This window comes from Manduca sexta, chromosome 24, assembly GCF_014839805.1.
Source record: "Manduca sexta isolate Smith_Timp_Sample1 chromosome 24, JHU_Msex_v1.0, whole genome shotgun sequence".
Taxonomy (NCBI): domain Eukaryota; kingdom Metazoa; phylum Arthropoda; class Insecta; order Lepidoptera; family Sphingidae; genus Manduca; species Manduca sexta.
The window spans coordinates 16,831,623-16,852,924 of record NC_051138.1 but is presented as its reverse complement, the minus strand read 5'-3'; the positions used below and the strand labels follow the sequence as shown (position 1 = coordinate 16,852,924).

The following is a 21,302-nucleotide window of genomic DNA, read 5'->3' as shown; positions in this document are numbered from 1 at the left end:
CGGGCCACACAGAACTACAGGTTTTAATGGTGAAAAATATTTTCTTAAGTTTTATAGATGACTATAGTAAGTTGGCAAGTTTATTTGTATTCCGTCAAGATAAAGTATATAATTGTTTAGTGCAGTATGTCGAGATACAAAAATTTAACTGGGAAAAATATTAAAGAATTGAGATGTGATAATGGAAAGGAATACATTAATAAAAGAGTGTTTGACTTTGCAAGATCAAAGGGAATAATGATTAAATCTTGTCCGCCATATGTGCATGAATTAAATGGCACAGCAGAGAAGTTCAATAGATCAATAATGGATATGTCAAGATGTCTTTGGCAGAGGCAAAAGTGCATAAAATTTTGGCCTGAAGTGGTTATGGCTGCAGCTTATTTAAAGAATAGAACATTAACAAATGGCACTATAGAAAGGATCATAGCAAAGATATTTTTTCAAACCAAAGGCCAAGCATTGAAAATTTGGGATATATGGAAGTAAAGTATTTGTTAGAACACCAGAGGAAAAGAAAATGTAAATGGGACAGGAAAGCCGAGAGCTTGGCATACTAATGGGCTATACAGATGTTGGATATAGAGTATTAATAAACAATAGAATAAGCTGTAGCAAGACATTGTGATATAATTGAAGATGATGTAATGTGTATTGGTCTCGATGATAATAGAGAAGAAAAATGATAAAAGTAATAGCCAGCCGAATAAATTGGAAGAGAAAATTATAGAAGAGAAGAAAGAGACTAATGCAGAAGAAAATAATGAGAAAATTAATGAAGATTTGAATGCTGAAACAAATGAAAGTTATGATGATAATAAAGTAATTGAAACAAGAAATCGGCGTAAAATCAAGCCACCAACTCGGTTTGATGAAGAATTTGGTTATTATTGTATAACTGTTAACTATTGTGATGCTATGATTCCAGATAATTTTCAGGAGGCAATAACTAGCGATGAAGCAAAAGAATGGACTGAGGCTATGAATCGTGAGATGAACAGTTTGGCAAAAAATGAGACCTGGAGACTTGTAAGTAAACCAGCAGACAAACAGCCTTTAGATGTGAAATGGATATACAGAAAGAAAGCCGAAAATAAATTTAAAGCTAGGTTAGTAGTAAGAGGTTTTCAACAAAAGATTTTATTGATGATATATATTCACCCGTTGCTAAAATGCAAACTTTAAAATTGTTATTGTCTTATTGTTGTCAAAATAATCTTAATATACATCAGATGGATGTTGAAACTGCTTTTTTAAATGGTAAAATTTTATCTGAAGTTTATGTAAACCAGCCAATTGGTTATGATGATGGCACTGATAGAGTTTATAAATTAAATAAAAAATTATATGGTTTAAAAGAAAGCCCTCGGGCTTGGTATGAATGTGTCAATAAGTTTTTAACTAGTCTTGGATTTCAGAGAAGTAAATATGACTTTTGTTTATATTTTTAAATTGGATACTAATGTGAGTGTATACATTTTGTTATATGTTGATGATTTGTTAATATGTTGTAAAGATGAAAAGGTAATGAGTAATATTAAAAACAAACTGTTAAGTAAATTTACTATGAAGGATATGGGTAAAGTTAAAGAATACATTGGAATACATATTGATTATGATTATAAAAAGAATAAGACCATGACACTGAGTCAGGAATCATATATAGAATCATTAGCTAAGCGTTATAATATAATAAATACAAAGTTAAAATATAAATGTAAGGAGGCATGTTGAATGGGTACATTTATATTTGTTTAGGGTAACATTTGTTAATATGTAATTTAATTTGTTTTTGTGGCAACACGCCTCCACTTCCTTCTTCCTGTCACGGGCTGCCGGCGAGCAGCCACAATAATGTAGTTCTTTAAGTTTATGTTTAAGATATCAAATTAAATAACAGTGATCCGTCATAGTGGTTTTATTAACATATAGTATAGCTAGTAGTATATAGTAAAGCTTGCCTACTCCTAGACGTACGCAACATCTCGGTATAAGGTGCACAAAGCATAGCAATACAACGTCAATAGTAGCGGATTGATTGCATCATCTACTACATGCTTATTAGGAAGACTGGAGACCCGGTTTCGACGTCGATTAGATTTTTTAGACAATTTTTTATAAGAATATACCAAAATAAGAGCCAAAAGAATAATTGCTGTTAATGTGAACTTAAACATAATATGCAATAAGAAGATACCTTATTTAGGAATCAAATATATATTTAATATGTGGGTAGGTAGATAAAGCGTAATTTATTTGTAATAGATTTTACCGTTAATGTTCCTAAAACATTAGAAACAACGCGAAGTTTTATACATATTTTGTAACCCTTGCATTTCATATAAAAGTTAATACATGAATAAACAAATTCTATTTTAACGTATTCGAACGATTTTAAACGATCCCCCACTTAGAAATTGATATTCTCAAAAATCTTAAGTCAAAATGTAACTCAGCAAAGTAGGTGGAAGATCTTAAGGAGGCGCGCTCTCGAGCGCTAGCTAATGTTGTTGAAATATTGATTAATATTGTCGCCATGTTGGATTGGCACTTCAAACCGGAAGCGGCACAAGGGCCGGAAGCTGGCGAGCTACCGCCACCCGGCGCCCTCTGCCGGATAACGCCGGGCTATACAGATACTTCGCTCCCATTGTTACCGGACCGTTCGAGAGTGCTTATAAAAATGTACGTTTTTATTTAAAAAAAGAATTCGATTTTAAAAGGATTTACTCGTGTAGATAAATTTGTAGCACGAGTAGTGTAACATATAAATTGATATCGGGAGTGGGTTTATTTAAATTATAATTTGATTCGATTTACTTTATGACAATCGATGGCGCAAATTTAACCGCATTGGAAAGAAATTTAAGTTATTTCAAATGTAGGTACAATAACTATATTACTTACTTTGCGCGCCACGATACATTTACGTTAAAAAATATAATTGGAATGATTTAATACAATCGGATGAAATGGTGGAATTAGTTTATTTAGTAACTACACTATTTCTATTTCTATGTGTATTCGGGTTACTACATCAAAAGAAAACAAACATATTTCCGTATCAAGATTTCACATACGATCAAATAAAAATACAAAAACAAATCGAAACAGTTAGCTTCAACGATGTGTAGTTCGAATATGTATTTAAATAAAAAATATAAATCACACAACAATAGGCAGCCGACCACTACACCGCTCACCAGCCCTCGAAAAACAATTAGTACTTTTATCGCTCAACTGAGCAACGGTTTTTAAACAAAGAACAAAAATAAAAACTACAAATTAAAAAACACCAATCAATAGTCAAAAATATATCACAGAAATAGAGTTGAAAATTATTTGACAAACGCTTTCGACGAGTGCAATTAATTAAGAGAACACAATTCTATTATTTGAAAAACACGAGCCGTGCTTAGGTATAAATTTAAACGATTTATACTCTTATATTGTTTAACTAAAGTCCATTTTGGCAAAATAATAATTTCGGATTTGTTCGTTCGGTATTTTAAAAATAAAAAGAATTGGTGCGTTCGAAATTCAAGTGGCTTTAAACACGAACTTACACCTGGGTATTACAAGCACGTACAAAACAAAATACAAATCGCCTACTGTTATTTCGGATACTGTTTGTAACTTCGTGAACAGTTTCGGAACGTTTCTAGACTATGGCGTAGAAAGTTGCAATTGTAAGGTGCCCCGCTGACATTCTTTTAGCCACTGAAAGCGGTAATCGGAAAACTATTAACGTTGCATTGTTAGTTTAAATTTAAATTTATTGTACTTCGGACAGCTGATGGTTGTCGTTACATATTATAATTCACAAACGTGTTCGTTGAAAGCCTTCTTATGAACATAAGCTTTGTTATTACCGACTATAGTTTATAGAAGGTAGTTTGTAAACTGAATATATGCCTCTTCGAATCTTAATACAATATCCTAATTATATTATGCTTTATTATATGCAGTATAAGAGATAATTTAAAAAGACATGAGCATTTCAAATAACAGCCAGTTGTTACTATAACATCAATAAAAAATAGTTTTCGTATCACACTGCACTCGTTACTCTGAGACATCAGAAGCATTTACTTACTGGCTATAATGTCTCTTAAAAATCAGTAATGCTAGCACGTAACTGCTTAGAAGCAAATAACTATGCCGAAGTACTTAACTACAAGTCACGTTTGCAATCTACCCCCAAATAAAACTTGTCAATTAACTGGAAACAAAACTGTTTAAAGTAGTTTATTTTTCAATTAAATATATCTTTAAACATATTTAAAAATAAAAAAAATCACACTCACGTCTTATATTCAAGAAAGGTAGGTAGAGGTGCAAATGGTGCACCCACTTTCCGCCGTGTCTATTCCGTCCCATGATGTGATCAGGAGCGAGTAGTGTCTTGAAGTCCGCATTATAGTTTTATTTTAATGTAATTTTCTAACTTAAATGCAGATAAGATATTTAGTAATAACAATGAATAGTTAACAATTCATTTTCAATGTTCCTGGAATACGTATAGTTTATAATGTAAATTTTAATCTGTCCCTCAGAAAACTGGCTAAGGTCAAAGACCATACTGCCACGTCATTATTAAAGAGAATTACCGTACTTTGTTCACACCTTTGCCAGCGTTAAAGTGCACCAGTAATTCGCATTTCAAATCCAATAGACAATCCAGGGAATAAATAGTCTTTATTCCAGTAACGAGAGTATATTTTTTTTATTTAGCATCTGTCGTATCCTCGTGTCGTTTTTTTGGCGCTCCTTTAGTCGCGGCGAGTCGATCCGATTTGCCACCGGGGGGTCGAGTTGTGGGTCTACTTGCCAACTAACAGTTATTGCATGTTTTTGCCCTTTGATTGTCCGAATGCGATTTGAACGAAAGAGGATTATGACGTTAACAATGGGCAACGGCGACAAGCTTTGCGGCCAATTTGATGTTTTGAGTGATGTTTTTGAACAGCTTGGTAACGAGAAATTGCGAAATTCTGGTGACGGTCGAAATGGAATGTCTGTCCATTTGTTGAGCTACATATTTACTCCACACTACAGCACTTAACATTTATATTTGACATGCTTTGTTAAGATAAACACTATGTGATGATCAGTTCTTTGACCTAACACTGTCCTCCTATTAAAGGTATATGATATATTGAAAACAGTCAGAAAATCAGACAACAAAGACGAAAAATAAATAACTATGTCCTTTCACGTGAGAACCTACCATAATGACGAGCACAAGCGAGGCCCAGGAGACATCATCTGCCCACAATCCACATGAATGTTACATTTAATTAAGTGTAGCTAGCGACACGTGTTGTAAGGGAGTGCGCCATTGTCGCGTACAGTGCCGCATTGTCGCTTTGTCGCGTAGCAGTGGGAGGTTGAAATTATTTGCTCCGGATTCTGTTCGCACCTGTCAATTTTTGTGTGCATTGAGATATGTATGTTAATTGTAGGGGATAGGGTAGCTATTTGTATGAACGAATCATAGACGCTACGTTTCATTGAGAATGATGATTGGATAACGTTAGCACACGCTATGTCATGACACATTCGTCTTAGTTATTTATGTTTTAATTTTTTTCTGGAAATATAAAATAAGCTTACAGCAATATCTCTAAAGATATAAAAATAGATTCTTTCATTGTATTTTTGATACGTCGCAGTTATTTTCGTCCCATAATAGGATAGTGATGTGCTTATCACCACATATCAACCCCAAAGCCGTCCAAATATGATTTACAGATATTAATAATAATAATAATAATATCAGCCCTGTATTATATACTCGCCCACTGCTGAGCACGGGCCTCCTCTACTACTGAGAGGGATTAGGCCTTAGTCCACCCCGCTGGCCTAGTGCGGATTGGTAGACTTCACACACCTTCGAAATTCCTATAGAGAACTTCTCGGATGTGCAGGTTTCCTCACGATGTTTTCCTTCACCGTTAAAGCGAACGATAAATTCACAAAGAATACACACATGATTTTTTTAGAAAAGTCAGAGGTGTGTGCCCTTGGGATTTGAACCTGCGGACATTCGTCTTGGCAGACCGTTCCACACCCAACTAGGCTATCGCCGCTTTTTTTTACAGATATTACCCTAATATAAATACTTACAGCTAGCCAATTATTATAAAGTAAAAAATTCAGTTTGCCACGTTTCTTAACACATAGTCACAGCGTCCAACGTCTCCTGACGTGTTGTGCACAGAATGTGCCGCCTTTAAAAGAAACGAAACGTCTCAATACGTCGCGAGGTCGGCAACAAATCCGTCGACACGCCACAATGGCGGTAATTGATCGCTCTTCCACACGGCTCGTATGCGCACCCTTTATACAAAATTTATTTCGTTTGTTTAGACCTCTTTGCGTAGGCGACTCTATGGCCAGTCTTGGCTGTATGGTAAATCTTTTGACAGGTCAAAAGACGCCGTTTTGGGACAATACGATTGTTATTGAGGGGCCATTGAGGGTTTAGATCAGTTGTTAACACGAATATGTTTTTATATAAATTCCTATTCCAAATTAGATTTATGTTATGAAAAAACATGTCTAATTTAACTAATGCTGAATCTACTTTTTACGTGATAATGAAAATAATTGGTATAAATCCTTTCAATAAAACACCTGAACCCCACATTGCAACCCCCAATCACACAAAATCCCCCATATTTACTCGTATATTTATAAAACAAGCAACAAATTGCAGATTAAAAAACGTATTTTTCATGGATGGACAAAGGCACTCGTCATTACGAAAACATTAGCGGGTGGCAACGGGGCGCCAATTATTTCGACTGGCAACCCTATCGGACTTCTACAACAGTTACTGTGTATCATGGCGGCGTGTGTTGGTGGCACGCGACCAGCACGCTGCTTTAACGAAGCACTGTATATATTGTATGTATTTTTAATGATTTTGAATAATGATATGCACAGCTTGAGATCAGTATTGGTTAGATAATAATAATTTGTTGGTAAAAATATGGACGATTTCACCATTCTTTATATTCATTTTACACCAATAAATAACGTAACGAGCAAGTTGGTCATCTAATAATAAACGGCATGCACATTAATAGTAACATCGCCAACCAAAACTTTGAGTTACAAAGCACTGCGTACTGAGTAGCGTTACATTGCTCTGATCTCTACGTTTGAATTTTAATCCAACATACAACGGTGCATATTACGGCTTAGGCATAGGCGAGACCAACCTTTGATAGATTTCGTTTTGCTATAAAAATACATTTTATTTCATAACGGATAAATACGTCGTCGGCAAACGAACCGGCATGTGCTCCCGTGATTGAAAATCACAACCGATTTGTTCTCAAAACATTTATGCACTTGAATGTGTTCATAAACAATGGATGGTTTCCCACACCGAACCATGCACGCCACCTCAGGGCTCACTGGTTATTGCTAATTGTTTTCGCTGTGGAGGCCGGCCGGCATGCCCCCGGGCGTTGCTCTACGCTGTTTTTCTTGTGGATTTAGGTCTTTGTGTACTAACAATTAGGCATTTGTGTCTGCTTCTATACAATGTTAATGTTTGGATTTAAATACTTGAGTATGGGTGATTCCTTTTGCATTTATGTTCAATATTTGTTTAGAGGTTAAGGCCGACTGGTTTACCGAGCTACTAATAACAAAACGCCAATGTATTATATTTATTTAATGTAAATTAAGTCCCCACCTAGTTAAATGAAATCATAATATAACTAATGTTATCATACCTGACATAGGCGTTGCTAAACTTCAATTTAATTATACTCTTGCAATAAATTAAAGTCCAGAGAACAAAAATCAATTAATTCACTGCTATAAAGAACTATACGTAATCTGACAATTATGATTCAATTATACTTCAGTTCCCACGCATTACCAAACAATCTAAATCCCGAGCGTATTAATTACAACCGCAATTACCGAAATTTTCAATATCACAATTCGATTGCAAATTCCCTTCGTAACAAAGGCAAGAAACAAGAATTCTGGAATATTGTTTAATGGGCAGTCACTGCTGCAGTTAGAAACACGGCCATTGTGCAAACTCACACGCTCGGGTGGCGCGCCAATCGCTTGTTGACAACTATTTGTTAATATTCACCGATTTCTCAAGATCCGCTAATAAGCATGAGAAAGATTTACGCGGGATTTGGTGGGAAAGTTTGCGAATCACAAGTTTACAGATCATTGATCGAGGAAACGGCGCCTTTAATATGGTTTAGTACATTGTGCGCACTCTTGGATTCATTCGTTTAGACAAAGCTGTTATTGAAACAAATTCAAGCGAAATAATTTGTAGATACGTCCTAATTTACTTTTGCTACTCCGTCAAATACCGTGGCTAGATAAGAGTGTACTTATTACTTTAATATTTTTCCTGCATATTACAATAAAAATCACACACGTAATAGAACCCTTTTTTGGTTAGGTTCTAGTATTTAAATCATGCAAACCGCAACTAATACTAGAATTATCGTCGACCAGCGACCAACGACTAAAACCACATTTACGGAATAAGTATGTATTAATTTGCCTATTTTTTAAACATTCTACATCGAATCAGTTACCTCAATTACTAATCCTCATTGAATATAAGAGATAATTAGATAAGCGACGTTCGCTCGCGGCACTATCGCCCCACATCTAGCGCGTGTTCACAACAATCTAATGTCGGTGCTTCAGCGTTTACCCGTCTAACACTTCATTAAACCACTTCGTAGAGCTTAGTTGGGACCGTGGGTGCGCCTGCGTTTATGTAGATTAATGTTTTATAGTAGCCCTTAATCTTAGTCTTTACCAAGTGGTTCATGAGGACTTCATATTATAATCAGATTGAGTTATGTCAATATTTTTATTACGATTCTATTAATTATGAAACCGTTCATAATCTACAAGATATCTTTACTGTGAACCTATGGGTACTTGGTTCAAAATCCATACTTTTTTTAGTGTGATCAGCAAATATTGTCTCGATTCTAGTTGTTTTTGACAGAAAATAACTTGTTATTCCTAATATACATTAGAGGAGTAAAACGTGATGATTCATATTTTATTATCAATGTATGTATGTCAAAAAGTATTTATTTATTAGTTAAAATATAAAAGAACGTTAAACAAACATACAAACTTTATTTTACATACAATAACGCCAAAATAATAGGAGGAAGTGGACGCTGCGAGGAACGTACTCAGGGATTATATTATTCATGGAATCTTATTTGTAACAAGGCTTGAAATAGTGATACGGAGTCTGATACACTGTACAATTTAATAAATATTATTTTAACATACATATTTAAAGTGAATAAGTGTTAGCGTATTTATGATTTGATATTCCAAAATACAGTAGGTAACTTTACATACAATGTTCGCGTATTTTCGGCTTTATTATCAAATCTGCTAAGTGCAGCTTATCATAACATTATCTTATTGAAAATAAACTCAAAATTATTCCAATTTCACCTTCAACAAATTATAAATCAACCTATAGGCCTCCGTAGATGCTACCTTCGTTACTGCAACAAACCTTAACTCAAACACTTCTACCGTAATGAACAACTCTAGCAAACCTTGGGTCCTGGGACCCAACATCACTCTCACTCCCTCCCTGTGATTGCGGTGCGTCGCTAGCACTTCCGGGCGCTCGGAGGGCCGGAGTGCCGAGTGGCGAGCGCGGGAGTGCCACGTGCCGAATCAGAACCACGGGTGCCCTCGACGGCTTGCACACGTGTATAACGACACGTTTTGCTTCAGCTGATAAGTGTTGTCTCAATCAACCCTTCAAGCATAATGTATCAGTTATTGAGTATGCTCGTACTCTGAATACGTCGCGGATGCTGTTTTGAGTACGGAACGAATTTAAAATGATTCTTGCGTACTAGTTTGTGCTTATCCTATATCAGCGAATCTTGTTAAGTACCAACAAATTAAATTGTATATCCTTTGCCCAGCAAATCTAAATCTTAATAGAAGACCGGAACAAAGAAATCGGTCGGTATTATTAAGGATTCTTTTGTCTCATTTTGCTTCTAAAGCGTAATTAACATGTTACTAGCGGCAAATAGACACCATACATTATAATGTCTAGTGGTCGGAAAACATATCCAGAAACAACTAGTACTGTGATGCCTGACAGGTGAAACTGCTTGTTGGTATAAAAGAAGGTGTTAGTATTAATTGAAAACATCCTAATATAATGTTTATTTTTGCCCCGGGAGCGCTGCTCTCTCTTCCTTCCTGTACTCTTTGTAATGTATACCTGTAAGCGTGTCATTTTCCAATATACTTTTATAAACAACTGTTTTCTCATTAAACCACGTACAAACTACAATACCTTCAGAAGGGACTAACGTTTATTTTGGCTTCCTCGTACTCGGAACAAATAGTATTGCACAAAATGCTTTTTCACACACACGCAAGGAATAATATGGATCTATGGACTGAAATTCATCATCACTTATAACATTACCCTATAACTCCCAGAGTCCCACGTATCCCAGGAATCCAGCAATCATTACCGACCATTAAGAGGAATGGGAAATCAGATTTTTATAAGACAAGGAAATGAGAATTTCTCCACTCAAGAAAAATAATTTATTAGCCCTGAATATGTTTTTCTTGAGACTGACCTTACGAAATCTAATAGCAAATTCTTCTTCACCCCAGTTTTCTTTGATACATCGTCACACACCCAGTCTAGCTGGCTCGTTAATGCTACACTCAAATCTCAATAGTTTACAGCGCGACTCTTTTATTTAGACACATTATACAGGCCATCACACTATACTTACCGACAAAAACCTGATCCCAATCGTCAATAATATAGTGAATTGTTATATTACAAGGCTTCAGTGAAAGGCCGAACTGTTAGGAACTCGGGTCAGGAATAGGACTTACGTATAATTAAAAAAAAATATTATACATATTAAATGTACCTAATTTCAATAATACGAGCATTTAAACAATCAAAACTATAGTATCATTAAATATAGATAAGTATAATACAGTCTTACAAAATTAAAAAGTGTTATATCAAATTAAGAACAATTAACGCCATCTAGTAGCGAGTAGCATTAGTAAAAAAAATTGCTTGATAAATTCACAGGTTGAAAAAGTCAACAGAAATTTGTTAAAAACTATTAAAGTTCATAATTTAATAATAATCTTAAATAGAACCTTATATATAGCCTAATATAACACCTCATTAGCCAATAACTCGTAATGTGTATCGTATGACACGCCAATAATAATATTCTATTCATGCATTGATGTAGAAGAAATCTAAAGTTAATCTAGCCAAGCTAAATATTTCTTGCTTATTTGATGTTAAGTAACTAACCCCTAACTCAATTTTTTTAACAACTTAAATTATTATGGGCTTCGTTACACATTAAATTATATTGACGTTACACAAAAAATATCTTAATTTTATTAAAGTAACAAAAAATAACTAAGTATAAGTAAGTAAGTAAGCCAATAAACGCGGTATCTTAACAGTGAAGCGTAATATTTTTCCAAATGTCACCCACGAGTCTGCAAACAAGCAATACGATATGCTGTAATCCGTGAAAATACGTAAATTGCTTCTCAGGTTCACAACATCCAAGTAAAAAGAACTTTACTTAGTATCGAGTGAGTAAACTTTGATAGGTCTTATTATGCTGGTGATGTGCGCGGTCAAGTTACATATTACGACCGACAGAGGGCCAGCAAATATTTGATGATGCCCGTCAACGTAATTGTCACATGAGAAGTTACGTCTCGGTTTACGATGTCCCTTCGCAAAAAAATCTTATAATTTACATGTGTCCTCTCTTACCTATGTACTACGTGTAGGTATTTTGAAAACGTATAATATTGTAAGTTAAAAATAATAATTAATCCAGTTCTACATACTAATATTATACAAAGTGCCGTAGAGAAAAACTTAAAGCCTTAGCTTTCGATCCCCCAAATCTCAGATTGTATACAAAATTTCATGGATTAAACAATTATAATATTTTTTTGTGAGACTGCGTAAGGGCCTAAAGTTTTACTCAAGCTCCATCACATCAATAACTTAGGAAAGATATAAACTATCGGCGAGTTTACTTACTACACCTCTGCCTATTGAAAAGTAAACTTATTTCTTCAATCTCCTTTTAGTTACCAAGCCTACTAAAAATTCAAATGTCAAAATGTGTCAACTGAAGTGAATATTGTAATATTATTTTCTTATAATATAAAAGGAGAAGAATATTATTTTCAAAATGAATGTTCATAAATTGTGGGAATACAAAGAGTACATCAACGTGAATGGAATGATGTTTAATAGCGAACTAATATCATTACTCCAAAACTCGTTGACTTTGCTTCAAGTAGAAAACCATTTCACCCATATACAATACTGGGGACAGATTTACGCCGTTGATTTTGACTACCACATCGCAGTCGGAATTACTAATGACGCAGTGGCAGACAGAAAGTATTTTTATACAACAGATTTTAAATTCTGGGGGCTGCTCCCTAAGCCAAAGAAGAAATATAAACAACTATCGTTATTAACAACATTCCCATTCCGTGGCGACACCTCTCTAAAAATTAAGGTACTAGACGAATCATTAGAGGAAAACAATCCCTATAGATGTCGCTTTATGAAAGAAGAGTGTCGTTTGGCCGCAACAATCAGTAATATTTGCGACGAGGCTGAAATCTGCGCTAGGGGCCAGCTGATCAAGCAGCCTGATGGAACTGTTGTTATAAATCCCAATTTCTACGGCTTAACAAGGCCCGAAGCAAGTTTTCTCAAGTCCTACCTCCATATCAGACCAGCACAACAACGCTGGAACACAAATCTGCTTACACGACAAGATTATAATTACAGCATGGACTTTTTGGACTCCATTGATCAAGACATACCGAATGGGTGTTGGAATTTGTCATTGGAACAGTCTGGATCCATTGCCTATTTAAAGAATTTGTATTGGCCCGGTATGATGTTCTTCCATAAAATAAAAACTCCTGACGCTGGTTTTTTGTACGTAGGAAATGGTTACAAGAATTTAGATGTACCGTTCCTTCTATAATTTTCTAGTAATGATATGTTTTCTTCGAAAAAATTACACTAATATATTATTTCTTCAATAATATATATAATGTATTTTTAGATGAGATACCTATTTCAAACATTGATTTCAAACACACGGCAGTTCATGCTTGTATAAAACTAATAAAAATATACTCAAACAAAAATGTAAAATGCAGCGTTAATCTGAAAAAAAAAACGTAAATGTCTTTCAACGCGTGGATTAATGGGTCCTTGTGCTAACTATTTGTTTACCTATCTTATAGTCAATACATACTAATATGACCGTTTCCTCTTTATACATCTAACCTATAGTAGTACACGCAAAATTCTCGTAAAAAATAGTCCTTATATATGTTTGAAACGAGAATCTCACAACTAATGTCCTTTTGATCTCTCAACTAACCTTACATATTGTATAAAAGTTACATTATTTGTAAATAACCTATGCGAACGTATTTATTTTCCTACCATAGAACATATTATAATAATTATTATTATGGTCTATCCAAAAATATTGAACAAAAATATTATTTTAGTCGATTAGTTTCCCAAAATCAACTAACTTGCACACTTGAATGGTTGTTTGACGCAGAACAACTTACGGTTGTCAATTGACCGCGTACTTTGTTTCCATTTCGTTTACAGATCTGAAAAAAAATACTTCGCTCCAAAAAATACCGGCTTTCGCTTAATTACTATTTCTTACCTGAAATTTCAATTGTAATTTCTTGCGAGAAGTGTAAAATGACGACGAACGGCGTTAATAACGTCGACGAATCAGACATCACAGAATGTGATGGGGAAACGGTTGTAACTATGATGGATGTTTTGCAAGAGCAACAGGAATTTGAAGAAGACGCCAATGCTGTGCTTGGAGCGTCCGACGATAAAGAATGCACGTATTCGAAGGTAAGACTTGTAATGTGCCAACAATGTGTACTTTTGTAGACAAACATGGCCGGCGATGTGGCGGAGTAACGTTTCTCCTGACGTTTGTCGAAGTATTCAGCACCTGCTTTAATTTTAAATTACGTTTGAGCTCGGCAAATCATGTTGAAGTGGTTTGGCATTGAGCATCAATCATTTGAACTTAAATCAGTTCATCCAAAGTTCATGTATTGTGTATACTTTCTGTACACATATGTATGGACATGACGAGGCGTTAGATAATGTTTGACTCGATATTATGAATAATGTTATTACTGAATAAAGTCTTACATACATTGTAAATGTAATAAACATAATTGTTATGGATAAAACTTGCTGAAAACGGAAATTACACATAATATGTACAAATGGCCAAGTGCATTGTGCACACCATGCATCTGAACAAAATCCATTGTTGCTAGCAATTGTTAGTTGATAAAATCCAGAATGGTTGCTAGTTTAAATGTAAGATACATCATTATGGGATCCCATGGTCCAAGTTACCATTATATTTCTGTATATCTAGTTGTTATTTTTTAATAACTGATATAAGTTTATCCTGTCCTAATGTAATTATAATTTAGTATGTATATGAGTGTGTAAAAGTATTTCAGTCATTAATAGATGATAATATAGTTTTAAATGAATATTCATTATAGTAACAATTAATTTATATTAAACAAATGAATTAGTAGAATTGCTAAGTAAAAATGCCAATTTTACAATTATTTTTTATAGATTTCAGTCTGTGGGAATGATCATTTTATCAATTAATAAATAAACATACTGTTACAGGGTTACATCAAACGCCAAGCCGTTTATGCATGCCTAACATGTTGTTCAGGAGCCAAAGATGATCCTGCCTTGAGAGCTGGAGTGTGCCTTGCCTGCAGCCTCAATTGCCATGAGAATCATGAGCTTATCGAACTTTACACTAAAAGAAACTTCAGATGCGACTGTGGCAACCCTAAGTTTAACTCTCATCCCTGTCAATTTACTCCAAACAAAACTGAACTCAATGAAGACAATCATTACAACCAGAATTTCAATGGCTTATACTGTATTTGCCATAGATCATACCCTGACTTGGAGGCTACTGTGGAAGATGAAATGATCCAGTGCATAATTTGTGAAGATTGGCTCCATTCAAATCATTTAGAAGCAGTTGTTCCTGCTAATGACTTGTATGCAGAAATGATTTGTAAATCTTGCATGGACAAAAATGAGTTTCTGCATGATTACAGCCAACTTGCTGTCAATTATGAACAGGATGTGGATATTACTACAGTTAATGGAATTGAGAATTCCAAAATTGATGATGCTAAAAGTCCTGAATTGATTAATGGAAAACTCAACAACTCTGATGTAAATGATTTTGATGTGGAAAAAGAAGAAACAGAAGTATCAGGCAATATTACTGATCAAGAAGATAAACCAGTAACTGAAGATCATAAGAAAACAAATGATGAAACCATAAGTAATTTAGAAATTACAAGTGTAGATTGTACAACTGAAACTTCTGAAAACCTAAAGGCAGAAGAAACTAGTGCAACTATACCAATGGACAATGATAATTTAACAAGTACAAGTAATTCTACTGAAGAACTTGAACAAAATAATAAACCACACACAACACAACCAATAATAGAAATAAAAAAAGAAGTCGGTAATGAAACAGAATTAAAGACAATTAATTCTGAACCTAGTATTCATGAGATGAACACACAAGATACAGAAGATCAAAAAGATGATGAAAACAATCCTACAACAAATACAAGCTCAGAACAAAGTGAAAGTATTAGAGAACAAACAGAAGAAGTATTAAATTCTACCAAAAATTCAGACCATAACACAAACCTACTTGACACTAATACAGGAATCAATACAAATAATGATGTAAATGAAAATGGATCGAGAGATAGTGATAATAAAGAACTAGACACTGTATCTTCTACTTTGGAGGGAGAAGATAATCAACCTACTGAAAGCAATAATTTAACGGAATCAAAAGACAATGTATTGGAAGAAGTACCAGAAAATACTAATGCCAAAGTGAATCCACAAGAGAAAAATGATTGTGAGATTGACTCATTAGAGGCTGCTACAAAAGAATTGTCAGAATTAATGGATGAAGGAGAAAGTAACCAAAGTAGCAATACTGTAGGAAAAACTAAACCAAATGAAGTACAAAAAGAAAATATTTCTGAAAATCAAGCTACAACTGATGTAAGTGATATGAGAGATGAAGATATGAATGGTGAGACAAACAAAAATACTTCTGATAATGAAAATAAAATTTCTCACAGTACAGATCAAGATCATAAAAGGAAATTAGATGATACAACTGAAGAAGTATTAGTAAAGAAACAAAAGCTGGACATAAGTGAGAGTTGTTTAAGGCCTAGAAATGTCAGAAGAACCATCAAAGGAGCAGCTTTTTGGCCTTCTACTTTCCGCCAGAAATTATGCACTTGCAATGATTGTCTTTCTATGTACAAAGATTTAAGTGTACTATACCTCACTGACTTAGAAGACACGGTGACAGCATATGAAGCCCTAGGAAAAGAAAAGATTGATGGAGGCCCAGCAACACAGTATGAGAAAGGATTACAAGCTTTATCATCCTTAGACAGAGTTCAACAAATAAATGCCTTAACAGAGTACAATAGAATGAGGGATAAGTTGCTAGACTTCCTGAAAAGCTTTAAAGATAGGAAAGAAATAGTGAAGGAGGAAGATATTAGAGCGTTTTTCGCAGGAATGAAACCGAGGCGGGAACCCGACGGCGTATATTTCTGCAGATAACTTTTAAGAATTAATTTTATTTGTTTCAATTGTTTAATTTCAACAGACTGCATTCCTGTGTCGATTTTAATTTATAAGTGTGCATGGCTTTATGATTTAGAAATTCCCTGACATTCATTACACAATATTCACCTAAAATATATGATATATTGGTATAATTGTAGCATGTGTAAATAATTTATTTTATTTTTAAAATGTTATATTTCTGGAAGACTGAGGCTCATATTCACAAATGTTAATTATCTAAGTATGGGGCAGTGTTCCCATACGACTCTTTTTTTTGTCAAAGCGTTTTTTATCACAGAATAGCCTTTACATATAATTACACGCGGGGGGGTTTAATTGCCTAATATTGAAATATAACCTTTATCGAGTTGGTTATAAAACCAAAAAAACTAAAATTAGGGTAGCTTCTTTATGGCTGCAGATAATAAGAAGAGACTGTGACAAAGTATCCATGGGTTCAATTCCCACATCTAAGCCAAATGTTTGTAAACTGTTGGACAATCATGGTCAATCCTACCATCCATAAATTATATTTTTCCATTGAATGAAATAAAACACTTGCTACACATAAGATAACTTTATTACTGTAAGTGAAGTGCGGTGCGATCACGCGTACAATATGTCGTAGTGTCCGGGCCGGTACAGGAGGTGCACAAGCGGAGAGGATCCCTCGGGGAAGTCGTGAGCTATCACCTGCGAGCAACAATTATACATAAAATATAACACCATATTTTGATTATTATAGAAAAGATAATTAAAATAACAAAAATTGTTTGCTAAAATATTATTGCATGAAACAATAGCACATTATGCATAAACTGTTCAATAAACTTCTGGGAAATTTGCCACAGGGAATTAAATTAGCATGTTAGCTCCTCTGTATACCAGACTCGGGCCTTGTGACTTCATTCTTGAAAATATCATAAATGCATCCATCAGCAGAATATAAATAAAATGCATATATCATTTACCTGACTACCCTCCCCTCGATCCATATATTTGACTCTGACGCCCACCTTTAGCGCGTTGCTCAGAGCTATGATATGGATGTGGTCAGATTCTTTGTACATGGGCTCCACTTCCTGAAACAAACAGATATTCTCATCACCTGTAGACACTCCAGTGGATTAGTATTGAAACCATAATCAGCTTGCCATTAAATACGTAAATGTAATAATATTTGTAATGGTTTTTGAATAAATGAAATACTTATTCATACTTTTAAAGTAGAACTAAAGTGCAACTAAAAAAAATTACATAAATAATTCACATTCACGCTTTTTATCCCCGAAGGGGTAGGCAGAGGCGCAACTAGTGCCCCTACTTTCCACCGTGTGTATTCCGTCCCATGATATGATAGGAGGCGTACCTATCGTCATACCGCAATAAATGCCAGACTCCGGGTTGATACTGAGTAGACAAACCCCAATATACTGCCCGACCCGGGAATCGAACCCGAGGCCTCAGCACTGCGGTTGTAACCTAGAAGCCACTGCGGCAGTCAATAAATAATTAAAATTCCAATTTCTGAAATACATCATTTCCAACTTATCAAATACTTAAGGAAAATATAATCTGTACACCCTGCAACTTGGCTTCAGAAGATCATTTTCAAGTTTTCGACTAACACAGATTAAAGTGTATCTATAAATACATTTTCATCTGGTTTCATTTTTTTATTTACCTGTCTACAAAAGTCAGTGACAGTACGAGGGCCCTCAATAAAGTTCTGGTAAAAGTCTTGCTCAGTCTGTAGCTGGCCTGAGGTTATCAGGCGTAGGTACACCACAATGTAGTCTGAGTACCCCTGCTTATTGAACTTGTCGTGCAGGTCCGTCCGTACTGCTTCCAGGGTGTCTGGTGAGCCTCCTGCCTGCTCACCCACTCTCTGGACCACTTCCATAAACTGGGGAATTTATTTGTGTTAAATTTCATGAAATATTAAAAACAAAGAAGACAGTATTAGCCCAGTCTCAAATTTGAGCCCAATATGGCAATAGTTTCTTATAACATCGTGGGATGTCATCGTGGAAGTATCCCAGTTGCACCTCTGTCTATTTTTTCTTCCGATACTATTATATAAAGCTGAAAAGTTTATGTTTGTTTAAATGTGCTTAGTGATGGACAGCCCATTTATTGAGGAAGACTATAGCCTATATAACCTCACATTTTAACCAATAGAAGCAAAGTATCAATGAAAATGGTTGCAAAAACGGAAAATTTATTCCTTTTGAGAGCTTGCATTTGCAGCAAAAACAATTAAGGTTACACAGCAAACATGTTTGACAGAATGTTCCTCTTATAAAGTTCTGAAATATATATCACAAAACAAAGTCCTCTGCTGTATCTGTCTGCCTGTCAGAATATGATAAACTCAAAAATTGAACAATTTTGATGAAATTTAGTATGGAGATGGTTTGAGACCCAAGGAAGGACATATGCTACTTTCTATTCCAGGATAATAAATATAATGAGAATTTTATCCTGAAAAACTCGATTTACGCAGACAAAATTCCATATAATATACTCAAAAAGCTTATTTATTAGATGATAATTAAATATATAGTATTCTTAATTCCCTTCAAAATGCAGATACAAACAATAACATAAATTACCTTTTACTTTGAATTAAAAACCAAATGGGTAGTATTTACCTTAAATATAAGAATTTCTCATTTTAGACAAAGAAATAAATTAATATTTTATTTCTTCAGTTAAATTTATGATGGTTGTGTATAGTATTGGGCTTGCTTTATATAGTTGCAATCCGAAAATGAAGTATCACGGTCATCATTTTCAAAAATGAAAAATTCTCAATTTAGCTTATGTAATATACAGGGTAATTTTAATTCTGCGTTACTAAATGAAACCATATACTGATCTTATAAATACACACAGACACTCACAATATCACACATTTATCCCCAAAGGGGTATGCAGAGGCGCAACCAAGGCACCCACTTTTCGCCAAGTGTGTTCCGTTCCATGATGTGATAGGGGCGAGCCTATCACCATATCGGGCACAAATTCCAGACTCAGGGCTGATACTGAGCAGAAAAACCCAAATACCATTTTGACCGACCTGGGATTCAAACCCAGAACCTCAGAGCGCTGTCTTACCATGCATGCAGTATAACTACGCCACCGAGGCAGTCTCTGATCTTATAAATAACACTACAATAAGTTATGCAAATCGAAAATGTTAAAAAATTTTAAAAAATTTCGTTATAATATTTGCTATTCATGGATGATTTTCGGCACAATGTTATCAAACATATTTGGTTTCACTTAGTAACACAGAATCAACACGACCCTGTATGAAGAATACATAGCTTTTCTAGATGGCTTTAACACCACATTTTACCGTTACTATTAAACCTCTTGGAATTGTTATTACATGTGTTTAGATGTTAATTATTCAATTAAAAATAATGGACATATTATATAGTCATTTTATAATTTCTCATTATTTTATAGAAATTGTATATAGTAATTCTATTCCCTGTATTGTTTTATTTTTACGTACTTATCATGTAACGTCGCCTTTTACGACGCAATAAATATCAAATGAATAGATTTATTTGTCATTTGTAACAAAAGGACATAACCTCAAAAATTGTGCGTAACTTACCGTCTCATAGAAATCTTCAACTGTGAACTGTGAGAAGCCCAAAGCAACCAAAATATCTTTGGAATTCTTGGCTATCTCGTAAAACTTATCATATTCTTGTTTATCAGTTAAAAGGTGCTCTAAATAAGCATACGAAAAGGCGCGGAAAAAACAGTTTCCATCGGGTCTTGTTCGTCTCACATATTTGTATTTCGATGACAGGTCTTTTACTTTTAACAGATATATGGGGTCTTCATTGTACTCTTTTTCTAACGATGCCAACTGTTCTAGGTCACCTACAAGCGGTATAGATTCAGAAATCTGAAAAAACAAATAAACATTGGTTGTTTTTCAACATCAATTTGAAGTTATATTTGATTATTGTTTTGTTATTATTGAGAGTATCACACAGCTCACCTCTTTTTCTATCTCCCGCTGTTGTTTCATAATCAATTCATCTTGATTTATTGAATTATCCACTACATTGCCGGTGAAACCACTACTGCTTGATGCATCGTCCGCCATTTTCAAATAAAAATTGAATTTGACAGCTGAGTCTGACGACAAATGACAATCGACTGCAGTTTGTGTTTCGCATTCAGACAAAGTGATGCGTTCGTAATAAAAACTCAGTAATCGATAAGAGTATAACAAATGTTTTTCCTTTCGCAAATTACTGACCATCAACAAATATAAAGGAATAATGTTAACCAGGGCCATTTCCACGGAGCAGATAGGTCAATAGTTTCTCAATTTGCGATAAGGGATTGCATGGAGATCAATGAAGATTTCGAATTCGAGTAATACGAACTGCATAATACACTTTATTCTCTCTTACATTAATATTTACACTAATAATTATAA

At 34.5% G+C, this 21,302-nt stretch overlaps 3 protein-coding genes across 3 annotated transcripts; 2 read left to right on the top strand and 1 right to left on the bottom strand.

Moving 5' to 3' along the window:
• The first annotated feature begins 12,148 nt into the window (after nt 1–12,148).
• Nucleotides 12,149–13,149, top strand: LOC115450815 (radial spoke head protein 9 homolog). Its single transcript, XM_030178924.2, has one exon. The coding sequence runs from the start codon at nt 12,273–12,275 to the stop codon at nt 13,086–13,088; it is 816 nt and encodes a 271-aa protein (XP_030034784.2). The 5' UTR covers nt 12,149–12,272; the 3' UTR covers nt 13,089–13,149.
• A 529-nt stretch (nt 13,150–13,678) lies between these two features.
• LOC115450813 (putative E3 ubiquitin-protein ligase UBR7) lies at nt 13,679–16,996 on the top strand. The gene is made up of 2 exons (XM_030178922.2): nt 13,679–13,999; nt 14,813–16,996. The coding sequence occupies exons 1-2, from the start codon at nt 13,835–13,837 to the stop codon at nt 16,820–16,822; spliced, it is 2,175 nt and encodes a 724-aa protein (XP_030034782.2). The 5' UTR covers nt 13,679–13,834; the 3' UTR covers nt 16,823–16,996.
• Nucleotides 16,997–17,390: 394 nt separating this feature from the next.
• Nucleotides 17,391–21,053, bottom strand: LOC115450814 (ubiquitin thioesterase otubain-like). Its single transcript, XM_030178923.2, has 5 exons — nt 20,856–21,053; nt 20,460–20,759; nt 18,513–18,734; nt 17,800–17,910; nt 17,391–17,521 (listed from the first exon to the last, which is right to left on the bottom strand). Exons 1-5 carry the CDS (start codon nt 20,961–20,963, stop codon nt 17,435–17,437), a joined length of 828 nt encoding a protein of 275 aa, XP_030034783.1. The 5' UTR covers nt 20,964–21,053; the 3' UTR covers nt 17,391–17,434.
• Nucleotides 21,054–21,302: the final 249 nt, after the last annotated feature.

Coding starts and splice junctions, on each gene's coding strand:
- LOC115450815 (XM_030178924.2), top strand. CDS start 12,273: ATGAATGTTCATAAATTGTGGGAATACAAAGAGTACATCAACGTGAAT.
- LOC115450813 (XM_030178922.2), top strand. CDS start 13,835: ATGACGACGAACGGCGTTAATAACGTCGACGAATCAGACATCACAGAA. Junction 14,000..14,812: donor AAGAATGCACGTATTCGAAG/GTAAGACTTGTA, acceptor ATACTGTTACAG/GGTTACATCAAACGCCAAGC.
- LOC115450814 (XM_030178923.2), bottom strand. CDS start 20,963: ATGGCGGACGATGCATCAAGCAGTAGTGGTTTCACCGGCAATGTAGTG. Junction 18,735..20,459: donor TTGAAGATTTCTATGAGACG/GTAAGTTACGCA, acceptor TAAATTCCCCAG/TTTATGGAAGTGGTCCAGAG. Junction 17,911..18,512: donor TCACTGACTTTTGTAGACAG/GTAAATAAAAAA, acceptor TGTTTGTTTCAG/GAAGTGGAGCCCATGTACAA.